The sequence below is a fragment of the Ailuropoda melanoleuca genome, chromosome 13 (assembly GCF_002007445.2).
Source record: "Ailuropoda melanoleuca isolate Jingjing chromosome 13, ASM200744v2, whole genome shotgun sequence".
NCBI lineage: Eukaryota > Metazoa > Chordata > Mammalia > Carnivora > Ursidae > Ailuropoda > Ailuropoda melanoleuca.
The window spans coordinates 22,226,748-22,241,587 of NC_048230.1; the positions used below are offsets into that span (position 1 = coordinate 22,226,748).

The following is a 14,840-nucleotide window of genomic DNA, read 5'->3' on the forward strand; positions in this document are numbered from 1 at the left end:
CAAGAGAGAGGGAGAGGAAAGGGAAGAGAGAGAGAGACAGAGACAGAGACAGAGAAGGAGGGGTGGGAATTACACAAAAGAGAGAACCAAAAATAATTTTAATTTCTAAGTTGATTTGCTTGCTGATCTGGGATTTTAGTCATCATGGAGGGTAAATGGACAATCTGCCCAGGACTGCAGCCTGATACCATTTTTCAAAGCCAGAACTTACTCCATTTTCTATGCAAATATCAGAAAAGCGAAACACCCTCTCTCCCAAGTCAGAGAAGGGGAAGCGACGGCTCTCAGGTTGGGACAATATTATCTGGAAGATGAAGAAGAAACAGAACGCTTTCCCCCCCTTCCTCCTCACCTCTTTCAGTCGGGGAAAGAAATCCCAAGGTCTACAAAGGTAAGGGATTCTACAATTCTCTTCTCGTTCTTTTGCACTGCTTTTGTCGGGGGTGGGGCTTAGGTTTGTCTCCCTCTTCCCCCCCACCCCAAGACGGGGCTGAACCCCACCTCTGGGCGCTGCAGGGAGAGGCTTCCCAGGAAATTCGGTGGCCGAGAGAGAGGGGTGGCTGCTTCCTGGAGGGGGAGCCAAGGCAGGGAAGATGGGAGGAGGAACCGAAAGGGGCCACGGAGGCAAGCTCTAAGTCGCCTTTTCAAGCTGGAAGAAGAGGCTCAAGCGAGGGGGATGTGAAAGAGAGGATAGGGGTGTCTGGGCTTCAGGGCGCCCCAGAAGCCGGTTGCTACGGCCTCTGTGGGTGTGCGCCCCCTCCCCCTCCCACCTTCCCTCCCTCATTCCCGCCTCCCCCAGTTGCCCCCCCGCGCAGTTCTCTTGCCTGGTGTGGGTATCGGCGGTTTCCGGGCGGCCCTGGCACAGGGGGCGGTGGCGCTGAGGGACGTACTGGTCTCTGGAGGGCCTGGAATCTTCGTAGAGGCCCGCGAGGGCGAGGAGGCGGCGGCTAGAGGGACAGAGTAAGAACAATTCACAGAGAAATGCTCATTATCTCCCTTCGGAGATGTTTCTGAAATTAAAGGGCTGTGGGTGGAGGCACCCAGATCAAGGGAGACCCCCCTCCCCCCAGGAAGCCAGCCTGAGAATGCCCAGGTCTCTCGCCACTCCCGAAGGAGGGAGCTTCGCTCTGCAGGGAGACAGTTTTGTGGTTTTTTAATGCGGTAGGTTACAGCGTGTTGGTTTCTGTGCGATATTGCATCTATTACTTGTGTTTTATGGGTATGGGCGTGTGGATTTCGGTGGAGAAAATTGCCGTGTGTGTCTGAAGTGGAAACATTTCAAACTTTTCTGGATCCAAAGGTGTTGATTGTCGAGAAGCTCTTGAGTATGTTGTTGTGTTTTAAGCTTGTAAACAAAAACAAAAACAAAAAAGAGAGGGACAGAGGGAGAGAAGAAAAGAAAAAGAGAACCCAATTAGGGAACCTGATGGTGTCCGGACTGGAAAGCTGCCTGGCTCTGAGCTCAGACAGCTAGTCCTGTCCCTCCGGCGCCTGATTTCATTCTCCAGCCAGGCCTCCTGGGGGTGAGGAGGGGGGAGAAGGACTTTGGGCGGAAGACCGAAATTCCTAAAGGTTGCTGGTGGGGTGGAAGAAGGGGAAAGCCGGTCAGAACCTAAAAACAGAGTGAGAAGGCTTCTGGGGAAGCTGCCAGGGGAGAGATAAGCGGCTTTGGGCGGGGAGGGCAGCAGAGACTGATTTAGTTTGGTTTGCACAAATAGGTGATTGCTTTTCTCTTTTTAAAGACCAAATGTGAGCGTTCAGCCTCGGGCCTCTCGTTGCCCAGGGATTGCAGGGGATGGGGGTGGGTAGGGGGATATTAGCCCTCTCAAGCTTGGGCTGGGAAGAGAGGGATGCAGGCCACTTGTGGCGCGGGAAAGGGGGCCCTGCACGCGCAGGTCAGGTTGATGCCCAGCAAGCAGGCCGGGACTGGGTGCCTGCAGGGACCCCTGGGCTGCGCCGCGAGAGAAGTTCTCGGCCAGCACCCACGGCACTCGGGGCCTATTCTCAAAGGAAAAATTCCCCAAACCCATCCAGACTAAAGGTCTTTTTCTCCTGTAGTCTTGGCGGGTTATAAATCATCCCTTAGACAGTTTGCTCTGACCCAAATTATGCGGTTTGCTGCCATCTACCGTCCGTTCGGAGACATGCGGCTTCGGCGCCGCAAGCCCGGCGACACCGCCTGAACCGTGCACGACGCCTGGAGCCCCTGCTGCTCAGGTTCGGCGGGTTTCGGGGGACTTCGTCCCAGATTGTCGCTTTCCGCTGGATCTTGGTACCCGCTCGTCCGCGTGTGGATTAGAGAACAAGTGTGCCCTCCCCCTCGCCCGCCCCATTCCCAGCTCCAAACCCAGAGGCTGGCTGGGAAAGCGGCTTTTTCTAGGTCATATTTAAAAAGGACTTATACTGCATCCCGCGGGCAGGGGGCCCTGAACCAAAGGGTTAGGGGATCGGAGTCGCGAGCCCTTACCCGCCTACCCCTCCAGGGCTCGAGATGGGATCATACGGGCCGCTCAGGAGATGCGAGGCCAAGGCTGTTCAAGGTTTATTTGGTTTTCTTTTCGGCCAAGGGAGGGGGCCAGCAGGGGAGGCGCCGGCCCCCGCAGTTCCACTCGGCTGTCAAAAGACAAACCCGGGTCTGTGTTCTCCGGGTTGGCTGGTGGGTCTTGCCAGTTGCTTGGCCCGGTGAGTCCGTGGTGAAGGAATTGAGCCGAAATTTTCTGGAAACTGTTGGTGTCTGCAAGTGAGTGTGGGTCCCCTCCCCCATTCTCGATCGTTTCAAGCGAAATCGACACACATACGCTTTGGGGGAAAACTGGGAGTGGGAGTGGGGATCGATCCCTTAAGGAACCAAACCATTGTGATTTCCGTTCCTCCCGGACCCCTCACACCCGCTTTACCCGATCGCTTTCCCAGAAGGGGGTGGCGAGAGCAGGGGTACGCGCCTCGGCTGCGGCGTTTGAATATTGGCCCCTGTCTCTCGGGTTACTGATTAGCTCGGGCTTTCAAGCCGCAGGAGGAAGCTCTGGCCGCTCCTTTCAAGGTGCTGTGGCCCCAGTTCCTGGGCCGGGGCTCCAGGAAATTGCCTGCGGTGCCAGGCAGGCCGAGGTGTTTCTAGGGTCTGGCCCAGAGCTGGAGGAGCTGCTGAGGTCGAGGGGGCCCAGCCATGCTGGGGGGCAAACCCAGCGGCTCTGGTCCCCGCATCTATGGCACCTCAAGAGTCTGGACCACAGGAGCTGCGCTTTCAGCTTTCCTGCAGCAAGAGTGACCTTCAGCGGCCAGAAGGCCAGGCCCAGTGCGGAGGCCCCCAGGGAGCCGCTGGATGCTGGAAAGTCTTGGGGCCCGATTTCTTGTGGGCAATCGGAAGGACAGGTAGGGAGGGAAGGCGGCTGGTACAGGGGGTTGAAACTTTGGCTCTTAGGGTGCCAGAGGACCTGGCTAGGGAGAAGGGGGAGGGAGCCCAGCACCACTGCCAATCCCACCCCCCCCATGATCACAGACGACCATGTTCATTTGCATAATGGAAATGAGGTCTTTGTACCGCGGGTCGGACGGGCCAATTTTAAGGCAATATCCCCTGTAAATAGCCCCCAAAGGTCGAGAACTCCCTCTGGGAACATTTATGTTCCCCAAATTTGGAGAATCACACAGTCTAGGGGAAGAATTGGGTTGAGATGTCTTAATTTGCTCCACCTCAGCCGGAGTTGGGAGTGGGTTGGGGCAAGATGCTCACAACCCAATGAGCTGGAGTTGGGGGGAGCTTTGTAGCTGAGAGGAAATGGGAAGCCTGGACAGTGTCTCAGTCCCCCCTCTCCTCCATACACATCCAGGCGAAAACCCCTCCCTGAGGTTACCGGTACAGGAGAATATTACTCACGAGCTGAACACAACTTGGACATTTCCCTGGGAGATGAAAATGCGTGCATGTCCACGGGAGCTCAGATTCACAGCACAGAAAATTACAATTATAAATTCTGCCTGTGGGGTTTCTGTACAGTCTTTCTGTTGTGTACTCAAGACTTGGTACACATTTATATCCACCTCTCTAGATACACACTTCCTCAGTGAGGCTGGGGGAGACACCCCAGACTGGCAGACAGCTGTGCCTGCTGGGTATTTACATATTCCTCCTTGGAGACAGACAGACAGATGGTGGTGGTGGACCGAACCACAGACAAATTCGTAGAGATCTGGCTACAGAAACCAGGCGGCCTCTGGCCAGGCCCTGCCCGTCTGCTCTTTCTCCCAAACAAACGGATCAGACGAATAAACGCTCATAAATACCTCTGGGCTTAGATAAGAGCGATGAGGCGCTATTTCCTTTCATGCCGGACTCCAGGCGCCCAGGCCCTGCCTTTGCGGCTCCATCTCACAACAGGCAACCTGCAGAGGTGACGTTAATTTGGGGCTGTGACTCAAGGATAAGGCAGTCATTTTCATGCTTCTATCACAGGGAAGTCTCCCTCCCTTATGGCATCCTACTTGGTCCAGACTCTACAGTATGCTGTATGGTCCAGGCTATAGTATGCCCACACCGTCCAGTTCTAGGAAGGGGACATTGTGACCAGGGAGGAGGCAGGATGGATGTGGTCCAAGGCCCAGCCTCAGTGGCAGGGAGGAGGGAGGTGCACACAGGCACTCTGCTGACCTTGCTCCCCCAGACCAAATGTTCCCTATTCCTCTCTAGGAGTGGGCCCAATCACAGCTCGACTGGGGCACTTACGGTCTTCATCATGAGGAGGCTTGAGTTTTCTTAAATCTTCATAAAACCCCCCTATAGAGTTTGGCTAGGAAGTGGTTGGTGGGACATGCAGGGATCACCACTCGGCCATGAAGGTAGAGCCTAGAGGTTGTCCTGAGTTCAGGGAGCCTTGTAGGCCACTTTGCAACCAACCACGTTCCTCCCCTTGGTCACCGACCTCAGCCCTCTACCACTTGCCCGAGTGCCTGGAGGCATCTGCAGGGCACAACCCTGGCCCACAGAAAGGAGCCCAAAGAACAAGGCAGTGGAGAGCCAGCCTGGCCCCTTTATCATCAGATTTTGCCACACATCCTGGCTCATTCCTGAACCCAGTTCTGAAGGTTATCACCCGTGACTGCCTGGCCTCCACGTGCATAGTTAAAATGTTGAAAACACATTGTGGTTCAGTCTTCCAGCCTGGCTTCAGTGCTCATTTTCCTTAGATGGGAGAGAGAGAGAGAGAGATGAGCGGAGATGAGCCCTCTTTCTCACACCCAAGGTTGTGCAGCAGCGAAGCTGGTGATACAAATATGAGATGTGGGAGGGACTGGAGAAATGCTGCGAGACAGACAGAAGGGTGGTGAGCATCTGGAGAGGAGATTCGGGCTGATAGTTGTAAGCTGTCTGCTGGGTCCCCAGGAGGATCCGAACACCTCTCCCTCCTTAGACAACTAAACCCAAACCAAGTCTTGGGAAAGAATTAATTTTAAAAAGAACTGCCAGCTTCTGGAGAGACCTGGAAAAGGAGCAAGGGCCCCTCTCTTTCTGGTTGTCTTTGATTGACTCAAATATCAGGAGGTTTTTTGAGGACCCAGAATTGGAGGAGGAATAATTTCTTCCTTGTGCCCAGACGTACTGAGACATCTTTGATTCCTATGAATCTGTAGCCCAGGATATTCTAATAATTTGGGAGGAAGATGGGGGGGATGGAGTGAGGGTGGTGGGCAGGATAGGGATCAGACAACCTAGGTTGGGGGATGTCCCTCACTCCTCCTCTCCCTCTGCCTCAATCGAAGAGAAGGCGAGTCCCTTTCCAGCTCCCCTTCCCGTGCCAGAGCAAGCAGCCCTTGCCCCAGCCAGGCAGGATGTCTTAGGCGACAGAGGCAGCAGCAGTAGCCTTCCGAGAAGCTTCTAGTCTAGCCTAACCTGGCCACAGAGCCCGAGGGGGAAGCTTGGGCTCAGACCCTCCTGCCACTTCACAGCCTTCTGGGTCCTCTGGGCAGCAGGCTCTGGCCTGCCTTTCAGACCATAAGAGCTGAGAAGAAGCAGGAATAATAAACCCAGGCTTGGAGGAGGCAGGGTGGACCCGAGAATTAGGAAAAACAGTTTTCAAAACCTGGGGAGGGGAGTGTTTCTTCTTCGCCTCTCCTGAAAACGATGTTAAATAGTGAGCTCTTCTCCTCGTCTACCAACACAAAACCCTAGAAACAAACCTTTTCCTTTCGTGCGCTCCTCACCACATGGAAAGGGACATTTAGGCACCCTTCCCTTGAGGGAACGGGGCTCAAGCAACGCAGGGGTTAACTTTTCTGAAAACACAATTAACTTTTTCCTATCCTGCGTGGGGAGGGGAGGGATATATTTATTTAATCACTGGGGGATGGGGTGGTCTCAATCCAAATGCTCCCTCCTCCCTCAAAGGCACAGACGCCTCTTTCGCAGATCCTACGTAGGTGGAACAGGACGCGTTGTGTTGTCGGGGGGGAGAGAGAGAGAGAGAAAGGAGAAGGAGAAGAAGGAGGAAAAAAAAAAGGTTGATAGGTTTGTGCGCGGGTCCCTCGCGCGGGCTGCGCTCCTCCTGGGTGCTATTTGACAATTCCTGCCTCTGCCATTGGTCAGTGTTGGATCAGATGGTTGTATTTCCTTCTGGCCCTCACTGGCACCTCGCCATCCCCCCTCAGCTAAAACCCAATCTCAGATATACTACTAATAGGCGCGGCGCTCGGACTATAAAACACAACAAATCATAAACCCGGCGGAACAGCAGCGGCCGAGCGCGCCTCCCCTCCCAATGAGTTCCTATTTCGTGAACTCCACCTTCCCCGTCACTCTGGCCAGCGGGCAGGAGTCCTTCCTGGGCCAGCTGCCGCTCTACTCGTCGGGCTATGCGGACCCGCTGAGGCACTACCCCGCGCCCTACGGGCCCGGGCCCGGCCAGGACAAGGGCTTCGCCGCTTCCTCCTATTACCCGCCTGCCGGCGGCGGCTACGGCCGAGCGGCGCCCTGCGACTACGGGCCGGCGCCGGCCTTCTACCGCGAGAAGGAGTCGGCCTGCGCGCTCTCGGGCGCGGAAGAGCCGCCCCGGTTCCACCCCGAGCCGCGGAAGTCCGACTGTGCGCAGGACAAGAGCGTGTTCGGCGAGGCCGAAGAGCAGAAGTGCTCCACTCCCGTCTACCCGTGGATGCAGCGGATGAATTCGTGCAACAGTGAGTGAGCCCTCCCGCGGCCGCCCCGACCCTCGCGGGCCCCCACCCCAGGGGACAGAAGTAGCGCCCCCCCTCCCCCGGGGTGCCGGGTGGGCATCTCCGTTAGGAGCTAAGGGAAGACGGGGCGCCCGCCCGAGGTCTCCCGCTCTGGCCTCTCGCCCTCAGGAGTTACAAAGTTTGCAAAGTCCCAGCTGCACTGGGAGCCAGGGGGAGTGAGCGGGCTCTCCCTGAGCGCCGCGCCAGAGCCCGATTCTGGGGCAGGGGAGGGGGCAGGGGCCGCAGCCACTGGCGTGGCTTCCCCCCACCCCCCGCGCCCCCCAGCCCCGGTCGGGTCCCCTACCCGAAGAAGGTTCCATTAAAAACGGAGTGCGTCATGGGAAGGGGGGCGGCGTGACGCTGGCGAGGGAGAGTTGAGTCTGTCCCGGACTCTTTCCCTGGGGGTTCTGGGCTGGGGAAAGAGGAGGCACCAGGAAAAGGGGTGGTATTCAGAGGAAGGAGGGAGGAAGAATAAGGGGAAGAAAGGGAGAGGCAGCAGGCGGAGGGGGAGAGAGGGAGAAGCAGGCGCCTGGGTCTCAGGTTGGCTTATTTGTCGGCCTTAAGTCCCAAATTGATGTCCATTAGCGGGACACGAAAGTGAGGAGCCGTTAATGCCGACTATGGATCGATCCACGTCATTACGGATTAAGGGCTGGAATCTATCACAGGGTGGTGGGGGAGCCAGATAGATGGAAAGAAAAGATAAGGCTAGGAAGAGACACACCTGGCCAGTGCTTCCCCAGCCCCTCCCCCTCGGCTCAGGTGGGATTTTGAACTCGCCTCCCATCCCCCACCAAGAGTCTAGACCCAGAGGCACAGGCCTGGGAGACCCGGAGGGAATCTGGAGGGGGCGCTGGAGGAGTGAGGAAGGGGGGGCAGGGAACTCGAAGAGTGGAGGGCATCCCGGGACAGGCTAGAGTCCATGTTTGAGGGTCGAGTGGGGGAGGGGGTTCTGGCCCTGGTGACCCCAGGCCTCAGCATCTTCTCTGTGCGTAACAGGTTCCTCTTTTGGGCCCAGTGGCCGGCGCGGCCGCCAGACCTACACGCGCTACCAGACGCTGGAGCTGGAGAAGGAGTTTCACTACAACCGCTACCTGACGCGGCGGCGGCGCATCGAGATCGCGCACGCCCTGTGCCTGACCGAGCGGCAGATCAAGATCTGGTTCCAGAACCGGCGCATGAAGTGGAAAAAGGAGAGCAAACTGCTCAGCGCCTCTCAGCTCAGTGCCGAGGAGGAGGAAGAAAAGCCAGCCGAGTGAAGGCGCTGGAAAGGGAGGGGGGACGCGAAGGGAGCGGCCTGTGGGGAGCCGAGGGCATCGGAGAGCCCCGAGAAGGCTCTGCGGGCGGGGGGGCCGGGGGACCTGCTCTCTAGCACGCGACAGGCGGGGCCCAGAGCTCTCCTGGACGCCCCCGCCCGCAGAGCTCTCACTGGGTGCTGGGAGGCCTTGCCGCCTGAGCCCACCCAGCACCCCGAGCGCCCCCTCCATCCCTGCGGGAACCCGCTTCAGCCCCATCAGGCTCCCCCGTGAGAACTGAGGACCGGACTCACTTGATGTTTCCTGGAAGCAGAGCAAAATGCTCTTGTCCGTGTCGCGTCTCATTTCGTCCATGTCCCCCGTGCACGGTTCAATGGTAGATTCGCAGTCCCCTCAGCGGGGGGCCTCGAAGACTCCCTGACCCCAGACCTCTCTCCCACCCCCTCCCTAAAGCCACTGGAAGGAGCACATACTACCTAGAAGTAAGAAGAGGAGCCTCAGAAGAAAACAAAGTTCTATTTTATTAATTTTCTATGTGTTGTGTTTGTAGTCTTGTCTTAGCTCTGGACGTGAAATACTTCGGTAATAATATTAATATTAATAATGATGATAATAATAATAATAAAGACGTAAAAACTCGCCGCTCAGTCACCTCTGCTCCTCCCCTGCCACTCCCCCACCCCAAGGCCACCCCAGCGTCCCAGTGCCGGAAACTCCGCAGCAAAGGCAGGAGCCCTGGTCGGCCCCGCGGGCCCGACACGACTCGGAAGTTACAGTTGAGATAAAGGCCGGGGCGGTCCGCCCAGGCTCCGGCACTGCGCCTCGCCAGTACTGAGGCTCCCAACAGCGTCTCCTGGTGCAGACTTGGGGGACAGAGGAGGGCCGTTCCCCTCTCATTCTCTAAGCTTTTTCTCGTTTGTCCGTGGCATGAGGGACACCGCCGAGGCCCCGAGCCCGGAGCCCCTGCAGAGACAGCCAGGCAGGTCTCGCGCCCAAGCAGCGCCTTTCTGTCTTCACGCTCGCGAGGCCCGCAGCCTCTGGCCTGCCCACATGGCCTGATCTCCGCCGGCCTTGGCCCTCGGCTCCCGGCCTGTGGCTCCGGGGACTAAATCCGGGCCACTGGTGTCTCTCTGCCCCGCAGCTGAAGGCGTCAGGCGCCCCTTCCTGCCTCAAGCAGGAGCTCAGCGACAAGTAGGGGAATTCGAGGCAGCCCGGCAGGCACGGGTGAAGGGCACGACTTTCCCCTGCTCTTTGGAGACCTGAGGGCAGGAGGCCAGGTGATGCGGGGGTTTGGTCTCATCCCCTCAACCAAAAAACGACCCATTCTCTCCCCACCCCCACCCTCACCCTCACCCCGGCGGCAAGCTGCGGACACTGTTTTCCTTTCTTCCTCCTCCCTCTCTCTCCCTTTTCTATTTTTAAAGAAAATAGCCGCCTGGCAGAAGGAGCCCAGCTGCAGCGGTCTCTGGCCGCCCAGCGCGCTCAGCAAGGCGCCGCTGGTCCTCGGAACCCCTTTCCAGGGAAGATGTGGGCCGCCCGGCAAATTCTGAAATTACCCAGACGTCAGCGAGGGGCCTCGCTCTGAGTGGGCCTCCCAAGGCAATAGCGGGCATCTGATGATGAGGGGAAAGGGTCTTGCCTTGATCCCCAACTCTCAGAACCCCAAACCCCAGCCTGTCATTGCCACCGTTTCTCCCCGGGAACTAGGCCGCTTCGCCCCAGCCCTGCACGTCCTCTGGGCTCCCTGTCCTGCTTTGCCATTCTCCAGGCCTGGCCTAAGGAGGAGGAGGAAGTCGGGAAGAGGAATCCAAACTTCTAAGGGGCAGAGAAGTGAAAGCTTCTCCGTGGAACCCTCGGCCCGGGCCGGCCCTGTCAGCTCCGCCTGGATGCTATGCGTGGGCCACTGCACCCCTGGCAGGAAGCAGGCCAGGCCGAGCTCGCAGGGAAACGCGTTGCCATAATTGTTTTTCACACACATCTTCCAGCCCTCCCCCCCATTTCCGCCCCCAGCTTGGAGACTTGCAAAGCTCAAGTGAGGGAAGAGCAACTCAATTTTTGATCCTCTCATCCAGGGTGAAAATAATAATAATAACAACAATAATAATAATAATGACAGGGGGAAAGGCACGGATAGCCTAACCCCACTCCCAAGAAAAGTGGGTAAAGGCTCAAGAGGCTCCCTCCTCTAAAAGACTCAACTCTGCGGGGGAGCCCAGCCCGGGTTTCTTTCTCGCCCGGCGGTTGCAGGGAGCCTGCAGGGAGGCAGCCGTCTCCGCCATGGCAGTCTGCGGCCCGCGCTCCCGCCGATCGCCGGGAGGTGGCGCGCTCTGCTCAGAGGCCGGCGCCAACCTTCTCCCTGTTTCTCCCCCTTCTCGGTTTTTTCCCCCTCTCTCGGAGGCTCGCATTGAATCGGCCCTAACGATTCTCGGATCGTCATTATTTGTAACCATAGAGCATGAATTACCTCTTGAGGTCATCAGCGAGAATTTACGACTGGTCAACAAAAGCACGTGATTCCCTAACGCCCCCCCATCCCCCTTCCAACCCCCCCCATATTTGGCCGCATACATAGCAAAACGAAGTACAGTGCATCGCTATAATTCATTAATACATCATAAATCGTGAAGCACAGGGTTATAACGACCACGATCCACAAATCAAGCCCTCCAAAATCACCCAAATGAGCTCGTACTTTGTAAACTCCTTCTCGGGGCGTTATCCAAATGGCCCGGACTATCAGTTGCTAAATTATGGCAGTGGCAGCTCTCTGAGCGGCTCTTACAGGGATCCCGCTGCCATGCACACCGGCTCTTACGGCTACAATTACAATGGGATGGACCTCAGCGTCAACCGCTCCTCGGCCTCCTCCAGCCACTTTGGGGCGGTGGGCGAGAGCTCGCGCGCCTTCCCCGCGCCCGCCCAGGAGCCCCGCTTCAGGCAAGCGGCGTCGAGCTGCTCCCTGTCCTCGCCCGAGTCCCTGCCCTGCACCAACGGCGACAGCCACGGCGCCAAGCCCTCTGCTTCGTCCCCCTCCGACCAGGCGACCCCGGCCAGCTCCAGCGCCAATTTCACCGAAATAGACGAGGCCAGCGCGTCCTCGGAGCCTGAGGAAGCGGCGAGCCAGCTAAGCAGCCCGAGCCTAGCTCGGGCACAGCCAGAGCCCATGGCCACCTCCACAGCCGCGCCCGAGGGGCAGACTCCGCAGATATTCCCCTGGATGAGGAAGCTTCACATCAGCCATGGTAATTCTCGCTTTCGCTCCCTTTTTGTCTCCTCGGCTTTCCTCCTCTGCGTTTGGGGAGGTGGGGGGGGGGCGCTAGGCGAGGAGAGCTTGGCTTCTCCTCAAATATAGATTTATTTTTTTTTCCAGAGGGGGAGAAGTCTCTAAGAGGGTCCTCACAGTTCGGGGGATAGAGCCAAAGAAGGTCTTTAGCTGGGGAGGGGTATTTTTAATCATTTTTCTCCAGCTTCCGCTAAGGTTTTATTCGCCAGCTGTACTAGCTATAGGATGAAGGATGGGGGTTTTTGTAACGTGGGGAAGGATCCTGCTTAACCCCCGAAATTTTGAGGCTACTGCTAGCAGAGAAGGGGAGAGCAGGGAAAACGAGCTTTCCAGGGCAAAAGTGCAGCCGCTCTCCTCCCTCCCGGGGCGAGCGGCCGCCTGAGCCCAGCGAAGGGTGAGGCACAGGGAGGGAGCAAGAGACAAAGCCGGGCGCATTCACTGCCGGCAGAAGTGGGGGCTGCAGGGGATGGGGGTGTAGGAGCGAGCTCGGATGCGGGCGTCTGGAGTGGGGAGGATTGGAGCTGCGGGGAGCTGGGTGCCGGGGACGCCTGGGTCCTGCTCCACGCCCCTCTCCCATCCAGTGCCCCCTCCCTTAACCGGAATAACGTTGCCTCGCGGCTCTACTCTGTCTGCTCCAGATATGACCGGGCCTGACGGGAAAAGGGCCCGGACCGCGTACACCCGCTACCAGACCCTAGAGCTGGAGAAGGAGTTCCACTTCAACCGCTACCTGACGCGGCGGCGGCGCATCGAGATCGCCCACGCGCTCTGCCTGTCCGAGCGCCAGATCAAGATCTGGTTCCAGAACCGGCGCATGAAGTGGAAGAAAGACAACAAACTGAAAAGTATGAGCCTGGCTACAGCCGGCAGCGCCTTCCAGCCCTGAGCCCTCCTGGAGGAGCACTGGGTGGCCCAAGAGCCCTTGCTGCCCCCAGCCCTGGCCCCTCCAAGCCTTCCCTGCGCTGCCACTGCCCGCTGGGGACCGGTTCCCACGAGCCTGCCTCGCCCCGGCCTTGTGTTACGATTTTTCGTTTGGTCTTAGGTCTTCCTGTGGCTCCCCTCTCTCCTGGACTGGTTAATCTTGTTATTATTGTTAATAATAATGATAATTATTTTCCCTCCCTGCTCCCCACGCCCTCCACTCACCCCAGATCCACCAGTGTTTCTGAATGTTCGTGTCTGTGGTTGCACTCCTTCCCCCAGGAAAGAAAGAAACTCGCATGTTTAATGTGAACTTTCCCCTCCCTATCTGTGTTCTTCTAACTTATTTATAAAAGGATGGTCGCTGTATTTTGAGTTTCAGCTTGAAACTTCTCTAAGGGGCAGCTGTTGAGGTGGGGTCGTGCCACAGCGCCGGGCCCAGCTGAGCTGGCCTCGGAGATGGAGTCCATGACTGTCTCTTTCCACCCTCCTCCTCCCTCCCCTACCCCCCAGGCCCAAGTCTCCCAGTGGCTTGGTCTGAGGGTGGGAAGGGGGCCCGGGAGGACCAAAGGGGTGATATGGAGAAGAGGGAAGGTAAACCGTGAGAGTTAAGTTCCTGCCGCCTGGGTAGGCCCTGCAAGGCCTGGCCTGGGAGTGTACGGAAACAAAAATAATCCTCAGTGTAAAATGTCTTGTGTATTTCTCTGTGAATCCATGGGTCTGGAGTAGAGGGCCCAAAGCTTGTAAATATGGGGATGGTCTGGGTCAGACCCATCCCCTCCCCCCCATTTCGCTTCCAAGACCATTTGTAGTGAGCGAGTGGATGCTGTGCTACGTGTGAAATCTGTCTTTGCCTTTGCCGGGCCTGTCTCAGTGATTCGCTTTTGGTATTTGTAGCTTTCCTTGAAGTCAAATAAATGTTTCCCCTACGCCACTGCCCTTCCACTTGTCTTTTCTCTGGGGGCCTGTCTCTCCCATCACTGGGCACACCCTAGACCATTCTTGACAGATCTGGGGTGTAGGGAAGGGAAAGCAGGCTGCTGACCAGCAGCCCCTCTCAGCCACCTACATCCCTCCCTTGGTCAGCCGGTGCTTGGGCCAGGGGATTGGCTTTCATGTCTGGGAGACTGAGAGGCCCAGAAATCCCATGTGGGGCTGGGGCAAGGGAGAGGGTGAGCTGGACTCCACCCTGGCCTTCCACCAGCCAGCCAGAAAAGCCTCTGGAAACCTCTTCAGGGAAAGTAATGTGGGCCTAAGTCCTGGGCAGGAGGCTCCTGGCCTTTTGGGAGTGGTACAGGCCTGCCCAGCCTCCCCTCCCCTGGCCCAAACCCCAATTCAGCTCCACCACCCACTTAGACCAAAAAAAAAAAAAAAAAAGAAAAGAAAAAATCAGTTCAATTTCAAAGGTCTCCTCTCAACCTCAGTCTTCTCTGTACTTATCAAGGGCTCCCTCTCTCCAGGGGCCCAACTGACCTTCCCTCTTGGTTTGGAGTTGGGGTCCCTCCTGGAAGACCCCTGGTTCCCCTGCCAGCCCAAGTGGCCCAGGGCTAAGGCCCAGTCCTCCTCCATCCAAGTCCGCCTTCACCCTGAGTGCAAGAGTCAAGTCTGGACACTTACCCGGTCAATCCCTTCCAGCTTGGCCCAACTTCTTACAGGACTTGGGGGGAGGGGGAAGCTGGTGAGGAAGCAGCCAAGGGTCGTAGAGGCTCTACTGGGCCCTCCTTCCCCCTCACCCCTTGACTTTGTCCCCCTTTGTCCATAGCAAACTATCCCAAAAGTCGCTATGACATTTAGATGTCAAATGGATAGGGGTTTTATCTCGAAGTTAGATCGTAAAAATCGCCGAGAAGTCAGACAGATACCCCTCACTGGCTCGAGAAAGTCACGTGAGGTCCATAAAGTTAGTTTTATGGTTTTGGGGAGTTGACACCGCGCGGTATATTTCACATTCTCCAGAATGTTAAGTGACACTTTAACTGCTCGCTGTGGTGGGGAAGGGGGCAGAGGTAGGTTGAGCGCTCTCCCAGCCCAGAAGGCGGTGGCGGCACTCCCGCGGTAAGTGGCTTCCAGCTTTCGCTTTCTCCCCCTGCAATTTTGGGGCTTAGAACTGGGGCAGGACATCTTGCCTCGGCGCAGGGCTGTTCGGATAGCCAGTGGGGGACATTTCGTCTGCTTTCTGC

General features: G+C 57.3%; 2 protein-coding genes and 1 long non-coding RNA gene across 6 annotated transcripts; 2 read left to right on the forward strand and 1 right to left on the reverse strand.

Annotated features, from left to right (window-relative positions):
• Positions 1 to 260: 260 nt before the first annotated feature.
• HOXB6 (homeobox B6) lies at positions 261 to 9,097 on the forward strand. 3 transcript variants are annotated; one of them, XM_019797113.2, is made up of 3 exons: positions 261 to 391; positions 6,672 to 7,164; positions 8,200 to 9,097. In XM_019797113.2, the coding sequence occupies exons 2-3, from the start codon at positions 6,750 to 6,752 to the stop codon at positions 8,457 to 8,459; spliced, it is 675 nt and encodes a 224-aa protein (XP_019652672.1). In that variant the 5' UTR covers positions 261 to 391; positions 6,672 to 6,749; the 3' UTR covers positions 8,460 to 9,097. The 3 variants fall into 3 exon arrangements, with proteins under 3 accessions (XP_019652672.1, XP_019652671.1, XP_011220119.1); XM_019797112.2 differs by having other exon boundaries at positions 329 to 391; positions 6,640 to 7,164; XM_011221817.3 differs by lacking the exon at positions 261 to 391 and having other exon boundaries at positions 944 to 7,164.
• Positions 841 to 14,495, reverse strand: LOC117795444. Of its 2 annotated transcripts, none has more exons than XR_004619468.1 (3): positions 14,278 to 14,495; positions 4,282 to 4,380; positions 841 to 947 (listed from the first exon to the last, which is right to left on the reverse strand). It is a non-coding gene; the product is annotated as an uncharacterized LOC117795444 (long non-coding RNA). The 2 variants fall into 2 exon arrangements; XR_004619469.1 differs by lacking the exon at positions 14,278 to 14,495 and adding an exon at positions 7,505 to 7,560 and having other exon boundaries at positions 853 to 947.
• HOXB5 (homeobox B5) lies at positions 10,880 to 13,585 on the forward strand. The gene is made up of 2 exons (XM_002916822.4): positions 10,880 to 11,698; positions 12,378 to 13,585. Exons 1-2 carry the CDS (start codon positions 11,137 to 11,139, stop codon positions 12,623 to 12,625), a joined length of 810 nt encoding a protein of 269 aa, XP_002916868.2. The 5' UTR covers positions 10,880 to 11,136; the 3' UTR covers positions 12,626 to 13,585.
• Positions 14,496 to 14,840: the final 345 nt, after the last annotated feature.

Coding starts and splice junctions, on each gene's coding strand:
- HOXB5 (XM_002916822.4), top strand. CDS start 11,137: ATGAGCTCGTACTTTGTAAACTCCTTCTCGGGGCGTTATCCAAATGGC. Junction 11,699..12,377: donor GAAGCTTCACATCAGCCATG/GTAATTCTCGCT, acceptor TGTCTGCTCCAG/ATATGACCGGGCCTGACGGG.
- HOXB6 (XM_019797113.2), top strand. CDS start 6,750: ATGAGTTCCTATTTCGTGAACTCCACCTTCCCCGTCACTCTGGCCAGC. Junction 7,165..8,199: donor GCGGATGAATTCGTGCAACA/GTGAGTGAGCCC, acceptor TGTGCGTAACAG/GTTCCTCTTTTGGGCCCAGT.